The sequence below is a fragment of the Canis lupus genome, assembly GCF_048164855.1.
Source record: "Canis lupus baileyi chromosome 5 unlocalized genomic scaffold, mCanLup2.hap1 SUPER_5_unloc_1, whole genome shotgun sequence".
NCBI classification, from domain to species: domain Eukaryota; kingdom Metazoa; phylum Chordata; class Mammalia; order Carnivora; family Canidae; genus Canis; species Canis lupus.
Window position 1 is genome coordinate 408327 of NW_027326407.1, and position 22782 is coordinate 431108.

The 22782-nt window shown below is 38.4% G+C and overlaps 1 protein-coding gene across 4 annotated transcripts in view; it reads right to left on the bottom strand.

The window, feature by feature from the left end:
- The window catches only part of LOC140629395 (ankyrin repeat domain-containing protein 26-like), a 76985-nt gene that overhangs the window by 49447 nt on the left and 4756 nt on the right, over nucleotides 1–22782 (bottom strand). For 3 of the 4 annotated variants that reach the window (XR_012027230.1, XM_072818838.1, XM_072818837.1), the window contains exons 2-3: nucleotides 16264–16478; nucleotides 14140–14368 (exon numbers count right to left, since the gene is read on the bottom strand). Coding sequence is in view for 3 of the 4 variants with exons in the window: in XM_072818838.1 (XP_072674939.1) it covers nucleotides 14140–14368; nucleotides 16264–16478 (444 nt within the window). In the remaining variant the exon portion in view is untranslated. Of the gene's footprint in view, nucleotides 1–9585; nucleotides 9664–14139; nucleotides 14369–16263; nucleotides 16479–22782 lie in introns of those variants that run through there. The other variant, XM_072818836.1, reaches the window with a different exon arrangement.

Genomic DNA, 22782 nt, shown 5'->3' on the forward strand with positions numbered 1-22782 from the left:
TCATTGCATTTAATTTTATTTTTGCATATAATGAAGTTTTTCATTCTTTACAATTTTGGGATGTAGTTTCTTCTAACAAACAGACCAAAATAAACTTACGATATAGTATATTGCTCTGTTCTGTTCAACTGGCTGATAATATCCTTTTTATTTTGACTTTTAATTTCCATTTTTACACTTACATTCTAGACTTTCCTTGTATTTAATTTTATTTTTGTATATATACAAGGTTTCCTCTTAACCATTTGGGGGTGCAATTTCCTAACAAAAAGACCAAAATTCACATAGTATCGGTGTACTGCTCTGCTCTCTTGATCTCTCTAATTCTATTATCTCCTTTGTTAACCTTTAAATTGGCTTCGGGTCTCTTCTGATTTGTTTAGCATGTATTTATCTGGGGTCATTCTTGATATTTTTCTATTCTGTTCTCTCACTCATCTCTTCTTCTCTGGACAGAATGACAAGATGGAAAAACTCACCGCCACAAAGAGAACAAGAGGTAGTACTGACTGCCCGAAACCTAATCAGCATGGATAGAAGGAAGAGGCTGGAGCGAGAGTTCAGAAGAATGACCATCAAGATAATAGCTGGGCTTAAAAGACACACAGAGGACATTAGAGAATGCCTTTCTGGAGAAATAAAACAACTGATATCTAATCAAGTTGAGATAAAAAAGGCTAATCTTAGTGAGATGCAATAAAAAATGAAGGTTCTAACTGCTAGGATAAATGAGGCTTCACAGAGAAGTAGTGATATAGAAGACAAAACAATGGAGAATAAACAAGCTGAGGAAAAGTGAGAGAAACAACCACTGGACTATGACAGGAGAATTTGAGAGATGAGTCGTACCACACAGCAAAACAATGTTAGAATAATGGGGATCCCAGAAAAAGAGGGGAAGGAGGGGGCAGAAGGCATATTTGAGCAAATTATAGCAGAGATCTTCCCTCATCTGGGGAAAGAAACAGGCACTCGAGTGCCAGGAGGCACAGAGAACCTTCCTCAAAATCAATAAAAAACAGGTCAATATCTCCAATATAATAACAAAGCTTGCAAATTTCAGACCCAAAGAGAAAATCCTGAAAGCAGCTTGGAACACGAGGCCCTGAACCAAGAAGGAGAGAAATATTCAACTGGCAGCGGATCTATCCAAAGAGACCTAGCAGGCCAGAGAGAGCTGGCATGATATACTCAGGGTGCTCAAGGAGAAGAGTCTACAGCCAAGAATTTTATCCAGCAAGGCTTTCATTCAAAATACAAGGGGAGATAAAAAGCTTCCAGCACAAACTGAAACTAAAAGAATTTGTGATCCTTAAAACAGCTTTGCAAGAAGTGGTAAAGGGGAAACTTTAAGCAAACAGAGAGCCCAAAAGTAACACAGACCAGAACACGGACTTTACACATAATACAATGGCACTACATTCATATCTTTCAATCCTTTCTCTGAATGGAAACAAGTCAAATGCCCCAACCAAAACACACAGGGTATCACAGTAGATAAAAAAAAAAGCAAGACCCATTGATATGCTATCTGAAAGAGACTCATTTTAGACACAAAGACAACTTCACATTGAAGGTGAGGGAGTGGAAAACCATTTATCATATTAAAGGACATGAAAAAAAACTGGAGTGGCAATATTTATATCAAACAAATTGGATTTTTTTAAAGATTTTATTTATTCATGAGAGACACACAGAGAGCGAAAGGCAGAGGCACAGGCAGCAGGAGAAGCAGGCTCCGTGCGGGGAGCCTGATGTGGGACTAGATCATGACCTGAGCCGAAGGCAGATGCTCAACCACTGAGCCACCTGGTCATCCCACAAATTGGATTTTAAACCAAAGACTGTATTAAGAGAAGAAACAACAACAACAAAAGATGAAGAAACTCACTATGCCATAATTAAAGGGTCTATCCAAAACTAAAATTGGACAATTATAAGTTTTAATGTGTCTAAAGTGGGAGCAGCCAACTATATAAACCAACTTTCTGTTAAGATTTCATTTATTTATTTATTTGACACACACACACACACACACACAGAGAACACAGGCAGTGGCAGCAAGAAAGAGAGAAGCAGACTCCCCACTGAGCAGGCAGACTGATCAGGGCTTGATCCCAGGACCTTGAGAACATGACCTAAGCCAAAGGCAGAGCCTTAACCGACTGAGCCACCCAGGCCACCTTATAAAGCAATTAATAACAAAAATAAAGGAACACATGGATAGTCATATAATAATAGTAAGTACTTTAACACAACACTACTGTAATGGCCAGATCATCTAAGCAGATGATCCACTAGGACGCAAGGGCTCTGAATGACACATTGCACAAAATGGACTTCACAGATAACTTCAGAGCACTCCATCCTATGACAACAGAATACACATTCTTCTCGGGTGCACATGGAACAAACATTCTGCACAACAGATCACATACTCAGTCACAAATCAGCTCTCAACTGGTACCAAAAGACTGGGATCATTCCCTGCATACTTTCAGACCACAATGCTTTGAAACTGGAACTCAATCTTGACAGGAAATTTGGAAAGAATTCAAATACACAGAGGTTAAAGAATCCAACTGGGGCACTAAGGCACATTTTAAAACCTCATAGAAACAAATGAAAATGGAAACACAACTGCTCAAAACATTTGGGATGCAGCAAAGGTCATCGAAAGAGGATAGTATATAGCAATGCAAGCCTTTCTCAAGAAATGAGAAAGGTCCTAAATACACAACCTAACCCTACACCTAAACGAGCTGGAAAAGAACAGAATATTAAAGCCTAAAACCAGCAGGAGAAGAAAATTCGTAAAGATCAGAGCAGAAATCAATGAAATAGAAACCAAAGGAACAGTAGAACACATCAATGAAGTCAGGAGCTGGTTCTTTGACAGAATTAATAAGATCGATAAACCCCTGGCCAGACATATCAAAAAGAGAACGGAGCCAAAAAATTAGGCAATCTAGAAGAAATGGACGCATTCCTGGAAAGCCACAAACTACCAAAACTGGAACAGGAAGAAACAGAAAACCTGAACAGGCCAATAACCAGGGAGGAAATTGAAGCAGTCATCAAAAACCTCCCAAGACACAAAGGTCCAGGGCCAGATGGCTTCCCAGGGGAATCCTATCAAACGTTTAAAGAAGAAACCATGCCTATTCTACTAAAGCTGTTTGGAAAGATAGAAAGAGATGGAGTACTTCCAAATTTGTTCTATGAGGCCAGCATCACCTTAATTCCAAAACCAGACAAAGACCCCACCAAAAAGGAGAATTACAGACCAATACCCCTGATGAACATGGATGCAAATATTCTCAACAATATACTAGCCAATCGGATCCAACAGTACATTAAGAAAATTATTCACCATGACCGAGTAGGATTTATCCCCGGGACACAAGGCTGGTTCAACACTCGTAAAACAATCAATGTGATTTATCATATCAGCAAGTGAAAAACCAAGAACCATATGATCCTCTCTTTAGATGCAGAGAAAGGATTTGACAAAATACAGCATCCATTCCTGATCAAAACTCTTCAGAGTGTAGGGATAGAGGGAACATTCCTCAACATCTTAAAAGCCATCTACGAAAAGCCCACAGCAAATATCATTCTCAATGGGGAATCACTGGGAGCCTTTCCCCTAAGATCAGGAACAAGACAGGGATGTCCACTCTCACCACTGCTATTCAACATAGTCCTGGAAGTCCTAGCCTCAGCAATCAGACAACAAAAAGACATTAAAGGCATTCAAATTGGCAAAGAAGAAGTCAAACTCTCCCTCTTTGCCAATGACATGATACTCTACATAGAAAACCTAAAAGCCTCCACCCCAAGATTGATAGAACTCATACAGCAATTTGGCAGCGTGGCAGGATACAAAATCAATGCCCAGAAATCAATGGCATTTCTATACACTAACAATGAGACTGAAGAAAGAGAAATTAAGGAGTCAATCCCATTTACAATTGCACCCAAAGCATAAGATACCTAGGAATAAACCTAACCAGAGACGTAAAGGACCTATACCCTAAAAAGTATAGAACACTTCTGAAAGAAATTGAGGAAGACACAAAGAGATGGAAAAATGTTCCGTGCTCATGGATTGGCAGAATTAACATTGTGAAAATGTCAATATTACCCAGGGCAATTTACACGTTTAATGCAATCCCTATGAAAATACCATGGACTTTCTTCAGAGAGCTACAACAAATTATTTTAAGATTTGTGTGGAATCAGAAAAGACCCCGAATAGCCAGGGGAATTTTAAAAAAGAAAACCACATCTGGGGAAATAAGATCATGAATGAAAGAAGACAGATCACGACCAGCACCAGAGAAATACAGACAACTATAAGAACACATTCTGAGCAACTATATGCCAACAAACTAAGCAATCTGGAAGAAATGGATCCCTTCCTACCAAAACTGAAACAGGAAGACACAGGAAACCTGAACAGACCCATAACCAGCAAGGAAATGGGAGCAGTCATCAAATATCTGCCAACAACCAAGAGTCCAGGACCAGGTGGCTTCCCAGGAGAATTCTACCACACATTCCAGGAAGAATTAATCTATTCTTCGGAGCTGTTTATAAAAATTAGAAATGGAAGGGAAACCTTCCAGCGTTCTCTGTGAGGCCAGCATTACTCTGATCGAAAAACCAGAGCAAGACCCCACCCAAAAGGAGAATTACACTCCAATATCCCTGATGAACATGGATGCCAAAATTTTCACCAAGACACTGGCTGGGAGGATTCAACAGTACATTAAAGGATGATTCACCATGTCCAAGTGGGTTTTATGCCTGGGCTGCAAGGGTGATTCGACATCTGCAGATGAATCAATGTGATACACTACAGAAATAAAAGAAAGGATAAGAACCATAGGATCCTCTCAAGAGATGCAGAAAAAGCAGTTGACAAAGTGCAGCACCCTTTCCGGATCAATACTCTTCGCAGTGCAGGGAGGGGGGGGAGCATATCTCAATATCATAAAAGCCATCTACGAAAAGCCCACACCTGATGCCATTCTTAAGGGGAAAAACTGAGAGCTTTGCCACTAAGGTCAGGAACACGACAGGGAAGTCCACTCTCTGGACAACCAGTGTTGTTCGACATAGCCTCAGCATTTAGACAACAAAAAGAAATAAAAAGGCGTCTGAATCAGAAAAGAACTCAAACTCTCACTTTTCTCAGAGGACATGATATCCTATGTGGAAAACCCAAAAGACTCCACCCCAACGTTGCTAGGACCCTTTCCTGAATTCAGCAAAGCAGCAGGATAGGAAATCCATGCACAGAAATCAGTTGCATTTCTATACACTAACAATGAGATGGAAGAAAGAGAAACTGAGGAGTCGATTCCATTGACCATTGCAGCAAACACCATAAGATGCCTAGGAATAAACCTACCCAGAGAGACAAAGGATCTATACTCTGAAGATGACAGGACATTCTGGAAAGAAATTGAGAAAGGTGTAAAGAACTGGAAATACATTCCATGCTCATGGATTGAAAGAATTAAATATTGTTAAAATGTTTATGCTAGCTCCATCAATCTATATATTCAATGCAATCTCTATCAAAATACTACCAACTCCTTTTATACAGCTGGAGTAAATAACGGTAAGATTTGTTTGGAACCTTAGAAGACCCCGAATAGCCAAACATATGTTGATAGAGGTAGCCATAGCTGGTGGCATTACAAACCGGACTTCAAGCTCTATTTTAAAGCTGTGATCAACAAGACAGTATGGTACTGGCACAAAAGCAGACATGTCGATCAATGGCCCAGAAGAGAAAACCCAGAAGTGGACCCTCAACTCTATGGTCCACTCCTCTTCAACAATACTGGAAAGAAAATCCAATGGAGACAAAGCAGTCTCTTCAACAAATGGTGTGGGAAATCAGACCACCACATGTAGAAGAATAAAACTGGACCATTTTCTTATGCTATACACAAAAATAGAGTCAAAATGGATGAAACACCCAAATGTGAGATAGGAATCCATCAAAATCCTAGAGGAGAACACAGCCAGCAACCTCTGTGACCTCGGCTGCCGCAACTTCTTGCTAGAACATGTCACCAGATGCCAAAATGACCTACTGGGAATTCATCAAGATAAAAAGCTTTTGCACAGCAAGGAAATAGTTGACAAAACCAAAAGACAACTGACAGAATGGGAGAAGGTGTTTGCAAATGCCTTATCAGATAAAAGGCTGGTATGCAAAGTCTATAAAGAGCTGATCAAAGTCAACACCCAAAGAAAGATAACCCAATGAAGAAATGGGCAGAAGAAATGAAAGGACATGTCTCCAAAGAAGACATACATATGGCCAACAGACACATGAAAACATGCTCAACATCAGCTGGCACTAGAGAAATACAAATCAAAACCACGGTGAGTTTCCCCCTCACACCTTTCATAATGGCCAAAATTAGCAAGTCTGGAAATGACAGATGTTGGCGGGAATGCAGAGAAAGGGGGATCCTCTTATGATGTTGGTGAGAATACAACCTGGTGCAGCTCCTCTGGAAATCAGTACCGGAGGTTCATCAAAGAGTTGAAAAAGGAGCTACCTATGTAAAACCCAGCAATTGCGCTAGAAGGTATGAATCCCGAAGATCACTTTGGTCGGGATCCAAAGGGGCACCTGCACCCATATGTTTATACCAGTAATATCCTCAATAGCCAACCTGAGAGATATGGATGTTCTTTGAAAGAGGTATGCATAAAGAAGATGTGATGTAGATATAAATAAATAAGTATCATATTTATTTATTAGACAGAGAGAGAGAGGGAGGGAGAGAGAGAACAGAATATTACTCAGCCAATAAATAATTAAATCTTTGGACCTTTGGGTGGCTCAGTGGCTGAGAGTAGGCCTTTGGCTCCGGGCATGATATATATATCATAACATTATAAGCTAGTTAATTGAATTTAAATAAAAAATAGTAAAGAAACCAATGGAGCTAGGAATGTGAAATAAAAGAATATACATAACTTCTGAAGGATCTTTGTAACTTCTGTTACAAAATTGTAAACAAGAGTCATTTTACACTTTAATAGTTTGTGATTTTCAGAAAAAGTGCCCTTTATGAGAGATTAATCATTTGTTTAATAAATTATTCCTCCGAATGAACTTTCCACTTTTGCACTTTTGATTTTGCACTCAACAAAATCTTGAGGTATGTTGTATGCTCTATTTTTCAGCACAGACTCTTAAATACATAAAACAATGGAAGTGGGACTACATAAAGTCATGTGGAATTTCTCCTGGTAATATTGAGTAAAACTATTTTGTTATCTATATGATGACTGATGTACTTCTTTTCATGTGAACACAGAGATTTCAGAAAATCTGCTTCAGGAAAGGAAAAAATATAAGCTAGCACCAGTTTTCCAACTTAGTTTCGCATTGATAAGTTTCTAGAATTAGAAACAAGGAAAAGAAATTTTAACTGTAACTTTGTTTCCTTTCTATGAATTAGGACCAATTTTTGAAGCACCTGACTTACTATAGTTATCATTATCTACTTAATTATGAAATATTTAGGAATATTTCAGACTACAGTTGACCTTTGAGCAACACAGTGGTTAGGTGCACTTACCCCCGTGCAGTCAAAACTCTGTATAATTTCTGATTCTCCCCAAATTTAATTACTAATAGCCTACTGGTGATGGGAAGCCTTACCAATAACACAGTCCATTAACACATGGTTTGTACATTACATGTGTTATATAATATATTCTTAAAATAAAGTATGCTAGAGAAAAAAAGGTTATTGAGAAAAACATAAGAGAAAATACAGTACAACACAACAGCCAAGAAAGTCCATGTGTAGGCTACCTAGACCTGCAGCTACAATTCCATGTTGGTCAAGGATCAAATGTGCATTACAAATATTCCCATCTAGAATGCTCTTATTTCTTATAAAAGGCATTCTCTCATTGAATTCCCAAAATAGGGTCTAAATACGGTACTAAGTGGTGCCTAGGTGGCCCAGTCACTTAAGTGCCTGCCTTCATTTCCTTAAGGAACGATCAAAGTAATATAATGATCTTTTCGCCAAAAGTCTTTTCCTAAATACTTGCTTCTGTGACCCTGGTTTATTTCCAGGTGAGAATTGAGTTAGATGGTAGAAATAGCTTGCAATCCATTAATAAAGAGAACATATTTGCAATTTTATTTATACTTTTCCATTTATCAAAAACATAAGAGGGTAAGAAAATTATACACATAAAAACAACGTATCAGGAAATTTTAATTCGAAGACTCATTAATTAGTAGGATTTTCTCATAACAGTTTGTTTCCAAACTACCAATCATAGAAATCTAAGGTTCCATTGGAGATACTGTAGGATTGAGGGACAAAAGTCTCCAGCTGTAGTCTCATCTCTCTTTTAGCTACACAGCTCCACTGGTCTCGGTTTTGTATAATACAGTTTAATGCAAAAACAGAAACAAACAACAAAACAAAATAAAACAAAAACAAATTAAGTTCCATTCTTTGAAAAAAATATTGTTTTCCAAAAGGTAGTCACTAATTTAGTCAAAGTCCCTAATTTTTTTATTTTAATTTTTATTTATTTATGATAGTCACAGAGAGAGAGAGACAGAGACACAGGCAGAGGGAGAAGCAGGCTCCATGCACTGGGAGCCTGATGTGGGATTCGATCCCGGGTCTCCAGGATCTCGCCATGGGCCAAAGGCAGACACCAAACCGCTGCGCCACCCATGGATCCCAAAGTCCCTAATTTTACATAAGAGACAAGAAGGCCTCAGAAAGATTGCAGTTTGCCTCAGGTCAAAAGACCAAAGAGTTGCAGGCCAGGAATGTGCTTTAGGTCCTCCTGAGCTGAGAGTTTTTATGCCAGTTACTTCATCATCTTCAGGAAAAATACCTACATTTTTAACTATAACTGACTGAAAATGAACACATAAAGGTTTGTCATGTGGCTCAATAATGACTAGGCATGAGGCACAAAACAGCTTTCTAATTAAATTATAAATTTTAAAGTCTAAAGTGTAATTTAAATTATAAATTTTAATGTTTTATGAATAAAAATACAGCAATGGAAATGATCTTTACTCCTATTGGGAACAGTTAATAGACTGCATTTATAAGCACAAATTTTTTAAACCACAAGACACGGAACTTGAAGGAGAAAATCTTTAGTTGAACCAAAGAGGCTGAAATGGAGGAAACTCTTCCTGGAAAGAATTATTCTTTTCCTCCAGATAAAACTTGGTTTACCAAAATCAATCAACAAATGAGTTATCTATGTTGTGGATTATTAAACACAAAACAGACTTCTCTTTACCACCTAGTATGCTCTGTCCAACCTCTCATCATTATGAGAGTTGGTATGTACAAAAGACAGGACTAACTTTAATTTAAATCCAGTCAGAAATTAGAGGTAAACCATCATTACCCACAAGTGGATTTATCTCTACCTCCCTCACAGCAGGAAGGGAGATTTGCCTAATGAGTGAATTGGGGAGAAGGCACTAGGCAGTGCTTAGGAGATTCCAAATCTCTTTTTTGAAAAGATGTGCTCACCCATGGTAACATGAATTCAGGTCTGCTCTCATCTTCGTGGGATGGGCATCAAACATTTGTTTCCTCCATTTACAACTGTGTGGGGAAGTGCCTAATTTGGGATAAAGAATTGGGAAGCCCACTGTGGCTACATACCCACCCAAACCACATCCTCCAATCTGTTAGCATGTATTAGTAACAAAGGCTACTAAGTTTAACTCCATCTGCCTGACTCCTGTGCTCTGAACTCAGAAAAAGAAGAGCACTGTCCTCTGCCACCTACCCCACCACAGCTCCAATGAGAGAAATGACCAGACAATACTTTGAAAAATGTTTCTTCTTGCTTGACTTTATAACTAACATTCATTGTTCAAAGCAACATATTTTGAAGAGGGAAAAGTTGGAAAGAACAATTTTAGAAACAAACAGAGAAAGTCAGACAAAACGAGGAGACAGAGGAGTATGTTCTAAATGAAACAAGGCCACGAGATAGAACCTCAGAAAAACAACGAAATGAAACAGAGATAAGGAGTCAGCCTGATAAAGAGTTCAAAGTAATGGTCACAGAGATGCTCAGCAAACTTGGAAGAATGGACGGATTCAGTGAGAACTTCAACAAAGAGAAAATATACAAAAGAACCAATTAGGGCTGAAGAATACAATAACTGAAATGAAAAATACACCAGACACAATCGACAGCAGATTAAAAGATGTGAAGAACAGATCAGCAATCTGCAAGAAAGGGTAGTAAAAATCATCCAAGCTGAAAAGCAAAAAGAAGAAATAATTTGAAAAATTAAGATACAGGGACCTCTGGAATAGCATCAAGTATAATAAAACTCACATTAGAGAGGTCCCAGAAAAAGAAGAGAGAAAAGGGTGAAGAACTTATTTGAAGAAAGAATACCTAAAAACTTCCCTAACCTGGGGAAGAAAACAGGCCTCCAGGCCCAGGAAGCATTGCCAGTCCCAAATAAAAGGAACCCAAAGAGTTTCACACCAAGACACATAATAACAAGTCAAAAATGAAAGAGAAAAGGAGAATCTTAAAAGCAGAAAAAAAAAAAAAAAGAAAAGAAAAGAAAGGAAAAGCAATTAGTTATATCAAAGCGAACCACTACAGGGATATCAGTGGATTTTTCAGCCGAAACTGTGGCATGCACTCTGGAAAACTTTGTGGAGGTTCCTCAAAGAGTTAAAAATAGACCTGCCCTACGACCCAGCAATTGCACTGCTGGGGATTTACCTCAAAGATACAGATGCAGTGAAACGGCAGGACACCTGCACCCCGATGTTTCTAGCGGCAATGTCCCCAATAGCCAAACTGTGGAAGGAGCCTCGGTGCCCATCGAAAGATGAATGGATAAAGAAGATGTGGTCTACGTATACAATGGAATATTACTCAGCCATTAGAAACGACAAATACCCACCGTTTACTTCAACCTGGAGGGACCTCAAGGGTATTGTGCTGAGTGAAATAAGTCCATCGGAGAAGGACAGACATTATAATGGTCTCATTCATTTGGGGAATATAAAATTTAGTGAAAGGGAATAAAGGGAGAGAAAATGAGTGAAAATATCGCTGAGGGTGACAAAACATGAGAGACACCTAACTCTGGCAAATGAACAAGGTGTAGTGTAAGGGGAGGTGGGCGGGGGGTTGGGGTGACTGGGTGATAGGCACTGAGCGGGGCACTTGGGATGAACACTGGGTGTTATGCTAAATGTTGGCAAATCGAACTCCAATAAAAATCGGAGAAGGACAAACATTATATGGTCTCATTCATTTGGGGAATATAAATAATAGTGAAAGGGAATGGAAGGGAAGGGAGAAGAAATGGGTAGGAAATATCAGAAAGGGAGACAGAACGTGAAGACTCCTAACTCTGGGAAATGAACTAGGGGTGGTGGAAGGGGAGGAGGGCAGGGGATGGGGGTGAATGGGTGATGGGCACTGAGGGGGGCACTTGACGGGATGAGCACTGGGTGTTATTCTGTATGTTGGTAAATTGAACACCAATAAAAGATAAATTTATCATATAAAAAGAAAGTTAAAAAAAAAGAAAAGAAATTGTCGCATGATATTTTCCAAGTGCTAAGAGGAAAAAACCTAGGATATTTTTGGCAGGTTTATAATTCAGAACTGAAAGAAAGATAAAGAGTTTCCCACACAAAACTTAAAGAAGTTCATCACCACTAAATAGGTCTTATAAGAGATGTTAAAAGGACTTCTTTAATCAGAAAAGCCCAGGGTACCTGGACGGCTGTCAGTGAAGAGTCTCCCAGGACCCTGGGATCAAGCTCTGTAAGGGACTCCCTGTTCCCTGCTCAGAGAGGAGCCTGCTTCTCCCTCTCCCTCTGCCCCTCCCTCCCCTTCACTTGTGTTCTCACTCACTTTGCTCTCAAAGAAAGAAAGAAAGAAAGACCATAACTAGAAATAAGAAAATGAGACAGTTTTTGTTTTAATTTTTATTTATTTATGATAGTCACAGAGAGAGAGAGAGGCAGAGACACAGGCAGAGGGAGAAGCAGGCTCCATGCACCGGGAGCCCTATGTGGGATTTGATCCCGGGTCTCCAGGATCGCGCCCTGGGCCAAAGGCAGGCGCCAAACCGCTGCGCCACCCAGGGATCCCCGAGACAGTTTTATCATAAAAACAAACATACAGTAAAGGTAATAGACCAATCATTTTTTTAAAGCCAGTATGAGGGTTACAAGACAAAAGGAATAATATCAATTATATCTACAGTAACTAGTTAAGGGATACACAAAATACAAAGGTGTAAACTATGACATCAAATTTATAAAACAAGGCAGGGTGTAAAAATGCAGTGTTTTTAAAATCTGTTTGAACTGAAGTAACCATCAACTTAAAAGAGATTGCTATACATACACAGGATGTTATATATGAACTTCATAGTAATCACAAACCAAATATTTATAACGGATACACAAATGGAAGAAAAGCATCCAAACATAATACTAAAAGTCATCGAATCAGAAGAGACTAGAGCAAGAAAACAAGGAAGTCGAATGAAAGAACAAGACTAAGGCTTCATTTAACATGAGTCTATGCTACATTTTTCTACATTAATAAATCCATGAATATACTATCAAAATCATAAGCCTATGTGCATTGATTGAAATGGGTATTTTAACAACAATGATACACAATGGAAATGGGTTGTTATTAAAGGCTCCCTATCACTGCCATCTTAGTCATCAATCATTCAAGTGATGGCATCAAGGTAAATATATGTGAATTTCATTTGATATATCCAATTATTTGTGGGGTGCCTGGGTGGCTCAGTCAGTTAAGTGTCAGAATCTTGATTTTGGCCCAGGTCATGATCTTAGGGTCATGAGATCCGGCTCCACTCTGAGCATGGAGCCTGCCTAAGAGTCTCTCTTCTCTCTTTCCCATTGCCCTTTACCACCTGCTTGCTTTCCTTCATTTTTTCTCTCTCTCTCTCTCTCAAAAAAAAAAAAGAAAAGAAAGAATCAAATATTTCTTTGACTTACTTATTTAGAAAATCTCTACAGTTGCTCAGCAAGCCATTTTATAAAAATTGAAATAGAAGTAATATAAGTTAAAAAAAAGGTGTTATAAGAAAGCAATTAGGGATGTGCTCTCATGTAAGAAAATGCCAAAACTTACAACATTTTTTAAACTGTTTTATTTATTTATTCATAAAAAGTACAGAGAGAGAAGCACAGACATAGGCAGAGGGAGAAGCAGGCTCCCTATGGGGATCCTGTTGCGTGACTCAATCCCAGGACCCCTGGATCATGACCTGAGCCAAAGGCAGATACATGCTAAACCACTCAGTCATACGGGTGCCCCCAAAACATAGAACTATCAATTTAGTGTTACAAGTTTATTTAATTCATAAAAAGGACTTACCGTGGAATCGTTAAAATCATAAATATCCCTACATGGTTAAGCGTTTGGATTCTAATCATTCACTTATGCATAGGGGTGGAAAATTGAGTTACAGCAAACTTTAAACATAGTATAAACTATTGCTAATCAGAGAATAAGTCAAAGCATCTAAGTGTACTTTGGGTTAGTAGGTAATAATATTTACTTTGCAAAATCCAATTTAACATAGCTTTTCAAGGAAATGGGTCTGTTTGGGGGTGCCTTGGGAACTCAGTTGGTTAAGCATCCAACTCTTGATTCCAGCTCAGATCATCATCTCGGAGTCATGGGATCAAGCCCTGAGTCAGGCTCCACACTCAGTGGGGAGCCTGCTTGAGATTCTCCCCCTCCCTCTACCTCTCTCCCCACTCATGGGCACACTCTCTTCTCTCTCAGATACATAAAATCTTTAAAAAATAAGAAGATAAAATGTGTCAGTTTAGTGGTATTTATTGAATAAAGTTAATAATAGGTATCTCTTGACAATAAGAGCTCCAGGAGCTTTAAAAAATACCATAAAATTTCTGTCCCATTTCCTTATTAGCACAAACCAGTATAACTTTTACTTAATGAGTATTATTCAGTTAACTCAGAATTTCACCAAATTAAAAACAAAAATTTTATTGGAAATATGAAACTCAAGAAAAGAAAGATAATATAACTAACCTTGAACAAGTGAGTTTCAATGCTGCTAACTGAAGTCTGCGGCCTTGAGGTAGGAATCATTACATTTTCTCTTGGAGTAACATTTCTATCCAGCAGTAAACTACTAGTCAAATTTCCAACAGAAGGCCCTTCCAAGACTGGTCCCATAGTAAGAGTGCTGTGGAAAGGTCTGTTCTGCTGTCTCTCCACCAGATATTTGGTAGTGATATCTGCCAGCCTCTCATTAGTCCTGTGAAGATTACACAACACAAGTGCTTAGTATTTTATTTCTACCCAAATCATTCCTGCATGACCTGCATTTTTTTAAGTTTCCATAATAGCAAACAGAATGTGCCAGTAAACAGTGTTTTAACACTGAAAATGTGACAGAGCAGAGCTACTACATATATTTATAGGTTTAAAATTATTCCAAAGGAGTATATATGATTCCAGGGATAACTAACTAACAAGAAATTCAAATTAGGGGAGGGAAAGAAATGGCTGACAGTGATGCACATGGATTGACAGGTAATACTTGCTACCTTCTGGAATGGCTGTAATTACAAGATTCTGGAGAATGCCGTTACACATATTTGTATTTAGTAAAGCAGCTCAGAACATAAAAATAAACCATCCCTCAAAGACATTTTCAAGGATGTGCTTTCACCACTCTTGTACATTTTACTCATTGCCTCAGAGAAATTGAGGGTTTCGCACCGAGGAATACCTCAGACCAACAACCTCTAGGGGCCAGGTAGATGGCAGAGCAGTGATCAGAAGGACCGAAACAGCTCCAGAGGCAATTAGCTGATAACACACTTACCAAGGCCCTGGAAGTAGAATCTGCCCTTTTTGTCTTCCACACACCCCCTCATGCCCACCATGATGCTATTTTTAGCCACGTTGGGATTTATACTGCCTTTCACCCCAGTGTGAATCTTTCTCTGTTTCACATGTATACTTTTATATAAAGTAGAAAACATACAAAGGTTTCCCCCACCCTCAGGCTCTCTAGTAATAATACCAAAGACACAATCAAGAAAGTTAATTTACCAACCTGTATACTATTGGCACTTGATCTTTTGGGTTAAAGGTGTAATCTTCCAAAAATGAACTCATTAATATTTCTATTTAGGGTAATTCTGACAAAAAATTTTATAGTAATATGCTGTCTAAATACCCACTATTTGCTTCGACGTGGATGGAACTGGAGGGGAGGGTATTATGCTGAGTGAAATAAATCAATCGGAAAAGGACAAATATTATATGGTCTCATTCATTTAGGGAATATAAAAATTAGTGAAAGGGAATAAAGGGAAAGGAGAGAAAATGAGTGAAAATATCAGTGACGGTGACAAAACACGGGACACACCTAACTCTGGGAAACAAACAAGGGATGGTGGAAAGGGAGGTGAGCAGGGGGTTGGGGTGACTGGGTGATGGGTACTGAGGGGGACACTTGGGCGGGATGAGCACTGGTTGTTATGTAATATGTTGGCAAATTGTTATGCAACATGTTGGCAAATTGAACTCCAAAAAAAACAAAACAAAACAAAACAAAAAACCTTTTAAGTAGGGTTGTAAAGATGCAGGTATGTGAATCTGCTCTTTCCACTATAAATTTTATGAAGTTTAAATATAGACACGTATTCCCAATGAAAATTTAGTGTTCTAATTGAAATATACCATAATTGTAAAATACATGCTGGATTTTTAAGACTTCGAATGAAAAAAATATGAAATATCTCAGTAATAATTTTATATTGATCACAAGTTGAAAGGATATTTTTTGACGTATTGTGTTAAATAAAATATATCAACTTTAAAAAAATAATATGCTGTCTAAATTATAAAGTTTTAAACAATTAGTTTGTAAAGACAACAAGATAGAGTAACTGAAAATATTAATGGGAAAAAGTAAAATCATATACCCCCCCCACACACACACACAAAAAGAGGAGAGAGGCAAACTATCCTGGATGAACATAAAATGGTAAGTTTACTTACAAACATTATTTTCCAAAATTATACTATCCAGTTGGCTTTCACTTCCTACTAATCTCATGAACCCATCTCCATAAAAATTATGCTTTAGAGGCAAATCAATAAGCTAAATCTATTTTCATTGATTCTGTTTTAACTTACTTGCTCAGTTTTTTTGTCAATGACATTCGCATTTCTGATTCTTCTAGGTAGAGTTGCCTGTACTTTTCCAATTCTATTTTAAGTTCCTGAGAATTTCTTATTTGGGATTGAAGTTCAGATTCCAGCTCTTTAATTCTGAGTGCCACTTGACTTCTTATTGAAGCATCATGACTTGCTCTTAACTGCTCTAAGTTTTCTTGAGATGCTGCTTGTCTCTAAAGCAAATTAAAAGCACAGTTTTAAAACAGCTAAAACTTGAGTAATTATAGTATATTTCTTTCCTTCAGTTGGGACTCAATGATTCAGAGAGCAATTTTAAATGTGTAAAAAAAAGCTGAAGTGTAAAATATTTATCACCAATGTCACCTGAATTGAATCTGAATGATAAAAATAAAGTTTAATCATTCTTATATTAGTACTCATGCAATCTGATACTTCAAAGAACAAGAGAATCAATTAAAAATTTTAAAAAGTGCATAATACAACTTGAGAATAACCAGTTTCTTGATTTCTGCTCAGAGCATGTTCTCAGTCAGAGGTCCTGAGGCCAAGCCCTGTGTCGCACCCAGTATGGAGTCTACCCAGGATTCATTCTGTCTCTCTGTCTCTCCCCCTCTGCCAATCCCCCTGCTCATGTTCAATAAATAAATAAGGAAATAAATAAATAAATGAAATCTTCAAAAAGGAAGAATAACCTAGGAATGGAACATGGAGCCCAATGCAGGGCTTGATTTCACAAACCTGAGACCAAGACCTGAGCTGAGATCAAGAGTCTGCTGCTTAACCAACTGAGCCACCCAGATACTCCATGGTAAAAGTTTTATTTTTTTAAATTTATTTAATTTTAAAGATTTTATTTTATTTATTCATGAGAGCCAGAGAGAGAGAGAGAGAGAGAGAGAGAGAAAGAGAGAGAGAGAGAGAGAGAGAGAGAGAGGCAGAGACACGGGCAGAGAAGAAGGAGGCTCCACGCTGGGAGCCCGATGTGGGACTCGGTCCCGGGACTCCAGGATCACGCCCTGGGTCAACTGCAGGTGCTAAAACCACTGGGCCACCCAGGAATCCCCATGGTAAAAGTTTTATTTTATTTTATTTTTTCCCCATGGTAAAAGTTTTAAATCACAATTTTTTCTTTTCCTCTTAATCGTCTTGTTTCAGGGGATCCCTGGGTGGCTCAGCAGTTTACCACCTGCCTGCGGCCCAGGGTGTGATCCTGGCATGGAGCCTGCTTCTCCCTCTGCCTGTGTCTCTGCTTCTCTCTTCCTCTCTCTATGTATCTCCTGAACACATAAATAAAATCTCAAAAAAAATAGTCTTGTTTCATACATACTGGTCATAAAAATAAAATGATTCTCTCCTGAGAATCATTCTGAAAGATCAATTTAGTGAGAATAATGATGAAAACTGAAATCTTTACAGGGAGGAACGAATGCCTCCAGAAATATACCAAACAGATTGCTGTAAAGGAAGCAGAGGAAACCTACACAATGCATATAACCAAAGTGTAATTTGTAATGAAATAAATGAAAGCATATCACAGATCAATAAACTAATCTGTAAAAATAGACTGACTTCTTTTCATCTTTCTTCTACAATCAATCTTGCTCTCTGGTCAATCTCCCATGTATAATACTTTTCTACTTGAATGCCTTGTACCACATTGACTTCTGCGTGACTTCTGAGGTTTACTACTTTTTCTTCCAAGTTCTTTTTAATCTGTTTTAGTTTTTCACATTCCCTCTCTGTTGCTTTCGTAGATAATAACTCCTGTAGAAGAACTTGATTTTTTGCATCCAGGTCTATACATTTTGAAGATGCAGTTTCAAATATTGCTCTAAGATCACCAATCTCCATGAATAGAACAATACAGTTTGGAAATGGAATGAAATTAGCTTAACTCAAAACTATAACCAACATTTTAAAAAACATTTTATGTTTAAGTCTCTGTACTGAACCGTAGGCTCGAATTCATAATGTCAAGATCAAGAGTCATATGCTCTACTGACTGAGTCAGCCAGGTGCTCCCATTTTAAAATAAATTCATTTGCAATAAAATATAATCTATATTGTAGTAGAGTCTTAGAATGTGGAACCCTGAAGCACTTAGAAAATTAAGAACAAAGTTAAAACCACTAGGAGTTACTAAAAAAGATCTCTGCTATCATTGTCTTTGCCACACAACATTTGTACTTCATTTTATGCTTTTATTTTTCTATGACTGCTTCAGATCTTTCCTCCATAAAATAACTGTAAGTCACCTCTTAGTATAAAGTCTCTTATATAGGCAAATTGAATTCAAATAAAATTTTAAAAAAGAAAAGAAAGTCTCTGGCCCCTTCCCCCATCCTAACACACCATAATTTTTAAAAATTATTTATTCATGAGACACATAGAGAGAGACAGAGATATAGGCAGAGGGACAAGCTCCACAGGGAGCCCGATGAAGGACTCGATCCCAAGGCCCTAGGATCATGCCCTGAACCAAAGACAGATACACAAACCACTGAGCCACTCGAGTGTCCCAATGAATACTCCCATTAATTTTTTAAAAGTTTTAGTAATATCATATTGACTTATGTAGGTCTGAACCAATAAATGCTTCCTAAGAGAAGACTTTGAAAATAAGACTCTAATTATTGAATCTATAAATACTGATTCTAAGCCACAAGCCTTTTTCTGAATTACAAATGATTTACATTAATTTGAATTGCATTCCCAGGAGAAATGATTCTCAGGATTAAGAAACCACACCTCTCAGTATAAAAATTTAGGGAGATGAAACATATACTTTCGGACAAAAAAAAAAACAAAACACCTAATTGAATAGTATTCTCTTATAATCCTCTGTTACTCCCACAAAACAAGGGAACATACTAAGCACCAAAAACCACCACTGAAAAACCTGACAGGGTTTCAGTGATTCTGAGTTGGGAAGAACTTCTTTCTTCTGGATATGATTGATAAGACGGGGTAAGTGGATGTGGTGGTTTTATAAATTTTTTGACACTTCTCCCATGATAATCCCACCCCTTAAAATGTGCTGACCTTAGTAATTGGTTTCCAGTGAATAGAATTCGGCAGAACTGCTGTGTGATTTTTTTAAGGCTAGGTTAAAAAATGTGATATAGCTTCCATTGACATTCTTCTTCTAGGGAAACTAACCCTTAGAATCTACTGCTGTGGGAAGCCCAGGCCACCTGGTGTGTCTTCATGTAGACATTTCAGCTGAGACTGACCCAGCTAACGTCCTTGCCAAAAGCCAGCCTCAACAGCTAAACATTTGCATGAATGTGATTTTAGATGATTCTAGTCCCCAGCTTCCAGTCATCTCAGCTGACACCAAATGAAGAAGAAATGAGTTGGCCTTACTCGGCTTTGCCTAAACTAAACACTTGTGAACCAAATAAATGCTGTTTTGAGCAACTAGGTTTTCAGGTGGTTTATGATGCCACAATAAATAACTGGCACAGAAACTGATATTAAACATGGGGTGCTGACATTAAAATATTTAAACCTGAACCTCCTTTGAACCGAGAGGTAGGTAGAAACTGAAAGGATGTAGGGAAGAGTAAGAATGAAAACCAAAAGGGCTTCCAACAGACTGTTAATGGAAACCTGATGGCCCTTGAAGAGGCTGACAGTAAAGGTTCCAGGCAAGTGAAGAAAATGACACTAGAGGAAAAGGAACTTGCGCCACAAACCACTTGAAAGTAAAACGGGACACAAAAGATAAACTAAACAAGGTCTATGCAGTATGAAAGACCCAGACAAACTGGGTGCAAATATTTTGTCCACATTTATAGCCTTTCCATATGCTGAAATGTCAAATAATGCTAAAATAAAGAAATGCATCCTGGGTCAAGAGCAAATCCAGGAAAACATGGCCTATGGATGAAGCCAAGATTATAAAACCTTTTGTTAAGACCTCAGAAGGATTTCAGGTATGCCTCAAATTTCTTTAAGGATCTTAAGAGTATGAGCTTCACAGGAGAGCCCAGTTGAAAAGTTTATCTCAAAAAGATCCGGGAGACTGGCTTTTCTACTGACATAAAATCAATCCATTGATTCTCACAGAAAAACTCAAGAAGTTAAGAAAATTATAGCATCAAAACCACTGTTTGCGAGCTTGGACTAAAAGAGACCTAGATAGCACGGACTGAAAATAGGCCTTTGGGTCTTAGAAGTCCCCACAGGGAGGCAGCAGGCTGAAAACACAACTGCAAACACAGGTCATTGGACAGAACCAAGAGCTCAGAGAGGATAGACAGCAGAGAGCCATGGAGAAAAATTTCCATGGTTTCAGACTAAGTCTGACTGAAAAATGGACAGCATGCATCAGGCTGCATTTCAAACCTGCTATGGTCTAGTGTGACTTCCATCTTCTTTCTGAATGGAAGAGTCTTTAGCAAGTAACCAGAATGTTGTGTTTTCAATAGTAGAGAACTGTTCTCTTTAATTCTCAAGTCTTCATTCCTATTGAGAGAACCTGCACTCCAGGGACTAAAATTTAGACAACATAACCCTGGCACCTTATCCCCGCTGCACCTGATTAAGATGGCAAGATCTTGGACTCCATCCTGAACCCGATGCCATGATAACTGAGATTTGTCGGAGGTACTGGGAGGAGGTGAGTGCATTTTTCATGTGAAAGGAATATAGAACACTGTGGCCAGTGGGTAAATTACACTAAAAATTGCGTTCTTCATGTGTTCATAGGTGTTCCAGTATTCCATTAAAACTAAACAAAACAAAAAGACCGTGGGCTAACCTTAGTGACTTGCTACTAACGAACAGAATATGGTCAATGTGATGTTGTGTGTATTCCAAGGCTAGGCTACGAAAGGCAACACAGCTTCTGCCCTGTTCTGTATCTCAGCCTGCTTACTCGGAATTTAGCCCCTCCTCTTGTGAGGAGGCTCAGGCCACAAAGAGAGTCCAGGTGTGCCAGTGTAAGCATTTTGGCTGCCTGCCCTAACTATAAATCTAGGCAACAGCCAGCATCAACAACACCAGACATGAACTTTTTCTCTTGGTTTTTCCCCATTTAGGAGGACATTATCTGTGCATTTTTTTCATATATTCCCTTTATTATGTTGAGGTATGTTCCCTCTTAAACCTACTTTGTGGAGGGTTTTTATCATGCATGGATATTGTACTTCATCAAACGCTTTTCCTACATCTATGGAAATGATGACGATTCTTCTTTCTTTTATTAATATGGTGCATCACACTGATTGATTTGCAGATACTGAATCACCCGTGTAACCCAGGAATAAATCCCATTTGATCATGGCGGTGATTTTCTTAATGTATTGTTAGATTCAGTTTGCTACTATTTTGTTAAGGATTTTTGCACTAGAAAATTGGCCTGTAATTCTCTTTGTGTTGTCTTTATCTGGTCTTGGTGTCAGGGTAATGCTGGCCTCATCAAATGAATTTGGAAGTTTTCCTTCCTCTTCTGTTTTATGGGACGGTTTGAGAAGAACGCATACTAACTCTTTCTTTAAATGCTTGGTAGAATTGGACTCTGAAGCCATCTGGTCCTGGACTTGTGTTTGTTCCAAGTTTTTGGATGAGTGATTCAATTTCTTGGCTGGTTAGCATTCTGTTCTACTTTCTTCCTGCTTCAGTTTTGGCAATTTATATGTTTCTCAGAACTTATCCATTTCTTCTAGGTTGTCCAATTTGTTGACATATATTTTTCATAATATTCTCTTATAATTGTTTGGATTTCTGCAGTGTTGGTTATTCTCCTCTGTCATGTGTGATTTTATCTGGGTCCTTTCCCTTTTCTTTTTGAGAACTATGGCTAGAGCCTTATCAATTTTATTAAATTTTTCAAAGAACCAGCTACTGTTGATCTGTTCTATTTTTATTTGTGTTTAGTTTCTATATCATTTATTTCCACTCTAATGTTTTTTTAAAGATTTATTTATTGGGGCGGGGGGGAGGGGCAAAGGAAAAGGGAGAGAGAGAATCCACCAGTAGACTGAGGTTGGAGGCTGAAGCAGGCTTCAATCCCAGGACCCTGAGAACGTGACCTTAGCCAAAATCAAAGAGTTGGTCAGTTAACCAACTCAGCCACCCAGGACCCCCATTTTTCCTCTAATTTTTATTATCTCCTTCCTTCTACTGGCTTTAGGTTTCATTTGTTGTTCTTTTTCTAGCTTCTTTAGGTGTAAGGTTAGTTTGAGATTTTTTTTTTTTTTTGCTTCTTGAGGTAGGCCTGTATTGCTATATATACTTCCCTCTTAGAATCAGTTTGGCTGCATCTGAAAGGTTTTGGGGGGATCCCTGGGTGGTGCAGCGGTTTGGTGCCTGCCTTTGGCCCAGGGCGCGATCCTGGAGACACAGGATCGAGTCCCGCATCGGGCTCCCGGCATGGAGCCTGCTTCTCCCTCCTCCTCTGCCTCTCTCTCTCTCTCTCTCTCTCTGTCTATCATAAATGAATAAATAAATATTAAAAAAAACATTAAAAAAAGGTTTTGGACAATTGTGTTTTCATTTTCATTTGTTTCC